The sequence below is a fragment of the Perissodus microlepis genome, chromosome 13 (assembly GCF_051167445.1).
Source record: "Perissodus microlepis isolate ML-2025 ecotype Zambia chromosome 13, ASM5116744v1, whole genome shotgun sequence".
NCBI classification, from domain to species: Eukaryota; Metazoa; Chordata; class Actinopteri; order Cichliformes; family Cichlidae; genus Perissodus; species Perissodus microlepis.
The window spans coordinates 20742718-20750493 of NC_140473.1; the positions used below are offsets into that span (position 1 = coordinate 20742718).

Genomic DNA, 7776 nt, shown 5'->3' on the forward strand with positions numbered 1-7776 from the left:
TACTTTTTGGAAAACATCTACTGCAAGCAGTCTTTAATTCTCGTTTGCCCCATGTCTGCACTGAATCTGCATCTCATATTGGGTAGCGAAATCTCTCCGCCTTTCTTCATCTCCTTTTCAGTGTCTGTCTGTCTCCTCTTCATCCTTCAGGCATGGTAAATTTAAAGGCTAATTAGTCTAGAGAATCCAGTCATGTCAAAGAGCCCACCCCAGGCCACACATACACACGCACGCACGCACGCACACACGCACACACGCCCTCCTATTGATCTAGAAGCACCAACACATACATGTGCAACTTCTTACAGATTTGCACATAAAATAGTGACAAACAAAGAAGATGCAACAAGAGTTCTAGAAGCAGCATGTATTATAAATGGTACACAGGCACAAAAAGTCAGCAAGCTTGCATTATGCAAGTTTTTTTGACCTTAGCAGAGGTCAAGTATTTCAAACATTCCGCATCATGCTCCAAGATGCTATTTACAGGGCTGGCTCCAAAGAAAATGTTTTGCATTTCCCCGTCTCCTCAGTTCCTCCTGCCTTCTCAGCCATCCCTCCCCCTCCCCTCACTCCCCGTTCTCAGTCTTTCCCTCATTTCTGATCCATTTTTTATGCATTACTCCATTACTCTCAACCCCCATTTACAGTGCATTACCTCCTCCCGTCTTTCGCAAACACACTTTGCGCTGCTCTCTCCTTTCTTCAGTCACTTTGCCTTCGCTCTCCTCCATTGAATTATGACACTTTTCACTACTTCTACCTTTCACTCTTTTATTAACTCTTTGTCTCTTTTCTGGTCACGTCTCCCCCCACTAAGTGTTTCTTCTCCCCATGTTTTTTCCCCATCTACTTTGACATTCTCTGCATATCACACTGTCTGTCTGTGACATCCTCCTTTTAATTGGTTATCCAAAGCATCCCGTGTAATTTGTCTCCGATATGTGTGTGTGTTTTTTAACAGTTTTACAGATGTCAGCAAATGTAATTAACAACAATATGATTAGCATTCAGCCTGTCTAGACCTTTAATTGTCCCCTTTGAGCACACATAAAAACCCAGCAGACCATCAGATTTCACGACACTATAAATCACACGTCAGAAGAGGTAAAATCAATGACTAAGTCAGTGTGTGTAGCTATGTCATCCTTTAATATCAGCTTTAAAATCAAGTAACTGTCATGATATGACCTGCAAGTTCCTAACAGCACAAAGAAGTAGACGTGTCAGAGGTAGTTCCTTTTGATTGTAGGACACAACTTCAGAGAACCCATTCTCATTGCTGTGGGTAAAACAAAAATTAAGAATTTAGGTTTTGAAATAGCACTGATGCAGACAAATAAACCCCCTGCAGACAACTGGCTGTTTTGACAGGAAAAAAAGATAAAATATTTAAAAGAAAATAGCTCTGAAATAATCTGTGGTTGATAGAAAATGTGAGAACTGCAGCTGGTAAAGAATGAACCTAAAACTGTCATGCTAGCATTTAAATGCTTTAAACTATATCCACAGATTTATTGTGAATCTGAATCTTCTAAAATAATCTGCAAACTGTATAATATTTTTCCTAATTAAAATTCTTCAAATTCAAGAAAAAAAAGTCTCATCTTAACATTTCAGATACAAAGAAGACACAATTAAACCTTAATCATTTAATCTGTCTTATTACTACTCTTGTCCCTCCTCCAGCTGTGGTGGGAGTGATATTTTCTCTCTTGTGCATGTATTTTGACCATGTTTCAGGCAGTCCACCAGCTTTATGGAAAGGCTTCATGAAAAGCACAATAGTTTTTAGATGTAATTTTAGATAAAAACTGGAAGCAGGCTGTCTAGAATAATTATGGAGCATCTTTGCTCTTCATCAACAGCATAAAATAGAGTTTGCAGATTTTAACTTGGACTTTTGATTACAGATAAAGAAATTTAATCTGTAGTCTAATTAAACCGCTGTGTGTGACTATGAAGAATTACAGCAAAATGTAGGTAAGAACTTGTTACTGACACATTAATTGATAGAACCAGGCCTCAGAACGATCCACCAAACATGCTGTCCACTCATTGAGGGTCACCTTCCTGTTCCTGTTACGATCACATGACCTGCAAACATAGCACAGAAGAAAACAGATGATTTACAGAAACACATCCTATATTCAGTCACATCCACAAGGATACAGAGATGTAGTTTATAGTTTAAATATCTATAGGTGTACAAAGGAACTGCACTTGGGGTCTTCAGCAGCCATTGTCTTTCAGTTCACAGTGCAGCATTATCTCTGAAGGGTACTCCTTCAATTTGTGTTAATCCATGGGCAGCGGGAGGCACAGTTGGTAATAAACATTATCATTGCTGGGAATGGCTTGACATTGACACAGCCAGCCCTGCTCCCACAAAACTTGTCATTGCAGACTGGCAGAGAAAAGGGGGGTTGGGTGGGAGTAAGGATGGGAGAAGAAAAAGGAGATGGAAGGAAGTAAGAATGAGGGAAGAGTGAAAATGAATAACTGGCTGACAGAAAGGGAGGCTGAGGATAAATGCATTTGTATCAGAGATGAGAGAAAAACAGGAAGCACAGATAAGAAGAGGAAATGCTTCAGCATGGAGGAGGAGTATGATAATGGAGAGATGGTGTGGTCATGAGATCGAAAGGGAGGAGGATACAGGATTGGCATGGAAATGAATGGATAGATGGCATGCAGAGAGAACAGCATGGTGGGAGGTGCAGCTTGGTCAGAGCGGGGGCGAATTGCATCTCGGTGTCACATTTTTAACCCTCTGTATTTCTGTAATTAGCCAAACAATAGCATATTGCAAAAGACAGAAGATTTCAATTAGGCCAACAAACCTCTGTGTCACATGAGGTGATGAAATATGGACATAGGAAATAGCAATGGTCTTGAGTAAGATTTCATCAACCCATTAAAATGGCCATATTTAAAATTGTGATACTTATCAAATTGGCCAGATGTTTCACTATCATCTGCTGGCTTCTAGTACATGCATGTAACACACAACTTGTGAGATTGCTATAGTGGGATGTTACCCCCCCCCCCCCAATAAACTGCCCAATATTTAATTTATTTAAATATCAGACAAGAAAGTTAATCGTTATGTCATGCAGCAAGGCCGGTGAAGGCAGGACTGACTGAAAAAATGGTGTAGCACAGTGCTCCAAAGGCATCCTCTTATAATGCAGCTTCTTCAGGTCCCTGCGGCTCAACTTGCCATCTTTATTCCTGTCCAACAGGGTAAATCTTTTCTAAAGAGGGAGAGAGAGAAAGCACACTACTCAACTCAATACTTGTTTTTTCTGTTTCTTTATGTCATATCACATAAATACAATAAATGTGTCCAGCGATCATGGGTGATGTTAACTAGGAGATTCAGCCGACCACAATGGTGGTTTTGGTCAAGGACTGTATAAAAAGATGGACAGAGTCATTGTGACATCACACACTAGTTAGTGAAGGTAGTTCGAAAGTTAGAAAGAAGGTACTTTTACATTGCCTTTTACTTTTCAAACCCTAAAGTCCCACGCATCTATGATTCATGCTCCGAAAACATAAAAGAAACAAAAAGAAACAAATTAATCAATCAATAAACCCATGAAACTCTGTAATTTAACAGAATTTTCCTGTTATTTTAAATACATGAAATGACATGAAAATTCTAGTGAAATAAAATAAAATAAAATGAAAGGTGATTTAACATGCTGAACAAAAATAACATGAAAAATGTGTAAAAATCGTAAAAATTTTAATTTTTAAAAAATGTGTAAGGGCATAAAAAGACTGCGAAAATACAGCCCAAAATTTTAAATAATTTCACAGTGTTTATTTAATAGATTAAACTTTTAAAACCTAGGTTAATAGTGTAACATATCTAAATATGAGATAATGGAAGTGATACTAAATGGCAGTAACAGAACTATAGTTTCTTTAATTTTACATAGATTTGTTTATTAAATAACTGATTTGTTGTGGATTTACTGCAGTTTTCACCACAGAAATTCTCATTAAAGTCTCATAAAAATACAGAATGTTTTCTAATTTTAATTACAGAAATTATATACATACATATATATACGTATATATATGTATATATATACATATATATATATATATATATATATATATATATATATATATATATATATATATAGTGGTGGTGAATTTCTGTTATTTTATGTATATTTTATTTTATTTAATATTCCGGCAGCTGGAATATTAACTTTTAAAAAAACACATTATTTTATTTTTTAACATTTCATAGTGCCCACTGAAATACCTCAGCATCTATGAAATGGATTGTCATTCAAGATGATTCAAATGATTCCTCAACTTTTCATCTATTGCTTTTGTTTATATAAAAGACCTGTTGTCTTTCTCCCATCAGACTGTTAGCATGCTACCAAGCTAAACAGGAAATGGAAACACGGTAAATGCTTCACCTATTCACTCGCACTGTTGCTATTACAGTATTACAGTAGGCTGCAGTTCTATTTCTCTCATGCTAGAATCAGCATTGCTGAAAAATCCATAATGCTGGAATTTTATGATGTAACACTATCCCAAAACACTCTACATCTGTTTTTGTATCATAGAAATAATGCAGTGAGCTTCCACTTAATTCATTTGAGGCCAGGAGGTCAAGAGAATGCACAGAGGATATTAAGTTATCCCCCTATTCACCATGTTATTGAATAATTTAGTGAATATTGACCAAATACTGTTTATACGTGGTGTCTTAAGAGCCCCTGTCCCAGTCTGTGGACAACCACACCACAAGCAACATAAGAACTTACCACTTATGGTAGGTTGTTAACATCGATCAGTCACTAGACCCATGGAGGGCAGTTTGTATCTAGCACAAAGATGGTGTCTATCATGAAAAACAGCTTTATTTTCAGTGTTTGGTTACAGTGAAAGGGAAAATTTCTTTTCACTTTATGGAAATGATTTTATTTCCATCATCACTGGCTGAGGTCATCATAGATCATGAATTATGTTTACTACTTCACAGTTATCTTCTTATCCCTGTTAACCTGCTGAACAGGCTCACTTTAAGTGCAAAGTATGAGTTACTTGTGCCAGCTGTGTCCTCTGGGTGTGGCTCAGGCAGCTCTGGGGCGGGGCAGCAGGTGCGTAGGATTCCCCCATACGACTCAAGAGCAGAAACCAATCCAGGAGACGATATGGAAACTGGCCTAACTCCTCCTCGGTGCATTTACCCTTGGGGACTGATCATAAGGCACATCAGAGCCAATTTGGAAGACTGTGATATACAGTGGAAACAGTGTCTAATGTCTAATGCTATGCATGTTTACCCAGACAGGGTCCTGTGTGAGCGAGTCCGGTGCGGCGCCTCTTTCTGCAGGCATCTTTATGAAGCCAACACTCATTCTCATAGGTCTTTCCCACAACACTGCACACTGGTGCCCTCTGCCTGATTCCATGAGCGAGTGCCCACAGACAAAATTCACATGTGAGAATGTAGTGTACAATGTGCCAGATTACTGCTTTACCTTAACATGTCTTTCCAAAAGTTACATATATTTGTGAATCCCATATAAGTATAAACTTCCTGTAAGGACTAAATATTTTAAAGCCTGAAAATGATTAAAGAACCAAATGTTGTTTACCGAGGACAGGACTGAGGACAAACACACTTGGGGATGAAAATTCCGTTTTCTTGAACTACCTGGCACCAAGACCCCACTGGAGTACGGCATTTCAGCAGCTCACAAAGCTTTTCTGAAGCAGAAATAGAAAAACAAACTTGTGTCAGCTTAGTTTTTACTTTTACATCGACACTCACCAGCCATTTTATTAGTTTCAACTTGATATTACTAGGTTAGGACCCTATTTTGTCTTCAGAATTTCTGGCTATAGCTTCTTTATGTTAATATATGCTTAAGAGCTTTCATCGTGTTTATGCGTATCATGCATCCATGACAGTTCCTGCCAGTTCTGGATGGTGACTCGCATACTGACCAGGTATGTGAAAATGTTAATGTATTTTGATCACTTTCTAGTTCTGCACATTTAGAAAAAGAGGAATGTGCATGGGACTTGCATGCAGTCATGTGGCATTCCTCTTACCTGGTTTAACTCTGCCAATGTAAGGTCTCAGGCTCTCTTCAGCTTGTCTCTGTTTGCGCTGGGCTCTGCCTCCCTGAAACACACACAGAGTTTTCTAATAGACAAAAAAAGGCGGGCATTTATGTTTTATCTGCGGCCAAAATCATTAGTGGCAGCACCGAACTCTGGCATAAATTTCCTTTTCATTAAAACCCCCGGGCTCATTTTAAACTAATATTCTGTACCATTAAAAAAGTCAGCTTCTTGGCATCATTGTACTGTAAAGAGCACTCATCATAAACCCAAAATAAAAATGGGCATCCGTTCTACATAAATCTGCTCTCACAGTACACCTCAATTCCATATTGATATTTCCAAACTTTGTAGTCTCAGCCAGGTCCACATCTGCCCCTAAATTCTTCCCAGATCAAATGTGAAACAGGTGAACAAAATACTGGAGCCACATTCCATAACTCGGAAATTTTCTTTTTAACACCTGTGACAAAACAGACTTGATGAGTGGAACAGAAAAAAAAAAAGTCAGGAGAACATAATTTCAAATATTTTTACTTTTCACTCATTAGTAATATTTACATTGACCCTTGACCCTTTTTTTTTTTTACAATTTTTTTTTGTGGAAAGCCAAAATTAGGCAGATTAAGTTAAACATACCTTTACTGTTTGAACACCCAGGAGCAGAAACAAGCTACAAATGATGTTCAACTTCATGGTTGAGCCACCCAGTGGGGCTGTAAGGGGAAAATGACGAATCGACATATTTTATGTTTCCAGTATCTTCCTTTACATTTCCTCATATTGAGTTAAAATCGACTAAAGATAAATGTTGCAGAAAATGATCAGTTTACCCAGAACCCAGAACAGCTAATCAGTGCATTTGAATCTAATTGTTCTTTCTGCAGTGCTGTAATTTACTGACTTTTACCCTGTTTCCAGTCATTCTCATAATGTAGTGGGAAACAATGCAGCTCATTGAGTTTTAAGCACCAAAGAAAATGATTTTCCATCAGAGAGGAAGCAGAGGGTTGAATTACACTGAGAGAACATTCAGCTTTCAGTTGAGGAAGTTATTGCAGAATAACAAGTCATTTTCTATCCCCTGACTGCTTGAGGAAAAACATCTTACCAGGGCCTCTGTCACTCCTTCCTTCTGTTGTTATTCCCTTGTTAGCGTTCTCCTTCGTTGCCTTGTTCTGTCTCCTCCGCTGAGGGTGAATATTTTTGCAGCCGGCTTTAACAGTCTTTATGTTTTCTTTTATTTGATTTAATATCTTTTCTTTGCATTCCCCCCTTTTTCAGTTCCCCTGCTCCCCTGCTCCTTACCTCTCTGAGTCTCTTTCGCATCAGCCCGCTTTTGATTGCAGTGAAGTGAACAGGTATCTGAAGTCAGTATTAGTTTAAGACCATGTGCACTTGAATGTCTTCGTAAAGAAGATCTGAGAGAGAGAGAATTTAGGAAGGTGGAGTAGTTTTCATGGAAGCTGGCACTGGACCACATGATGATTTACAAGCCAGAGAGACCATATGGTCACACTATTGTCTCAAGCTGAAATTCCCTTTGTGTTTAAGATACACACGCTCTCACACACCCAAAGAGAAAAGGGAGAGAGTATATGCAGAAGAAGAATAACTTTAAAAATACGACCGGTCTAACTCAATAACATAGCAAAGGCTGCTCTC

General features: G+C 38.3%; 1 protein-coding gene across 1 annotated transcript; it reads right to left on the reverse strand.

Moving 5' to 3' along the window:
- Positions 1–1226: 1226 nt before the first annotated feature.
- Positions 1227–7440, reverse strand: sparcl2 (SPARC-like 2). The gene is made up of 10 exons (XM_084947776.1): positions 7420–7440; positions 7223–7301; positions 6751–6827; positions 6100–6172; positions 5640–5751; positions 5325–5443; positions 5083–5237; positions 3145–3257; positions 2003–2097; positions 1227–1282 (listed from the first exon to the last, which is right to left on the reverse strand). The coding sequence occupies exons 1-10, from the start codon at positions 7438–7440 to the stop codon at positions 1227–1229; spliced, it is 900 nt and encodes a 299-aa protein (XP_084803902.1).
- Positions 7441–7776: the final 336 nt, after the last annotated feature.

Excerpts from the sequence above, each read along its gene's own strand:
- sparcl2 (XM_084947776.1), bottom strand. The coding sequence starts at position 7,440 with ATGCGAAAGAGACTCAGAGAG. Across the intron at positions 2,098-3,144 it reads TGTGCTACACCATTTTTTCA|GTCATGTGATCGTAACAGGA; the intron begins GTCAGTCCTGCC and ends CTATGTTTGCAG. Across the intron at positions 1,283-2,002 it reads CTGGTTCTATCAATTAATGT|CAATGAGAATGGGTTCTCTG; the intron begins GTCAGTAACAAG and ends TTTTACCCACAG.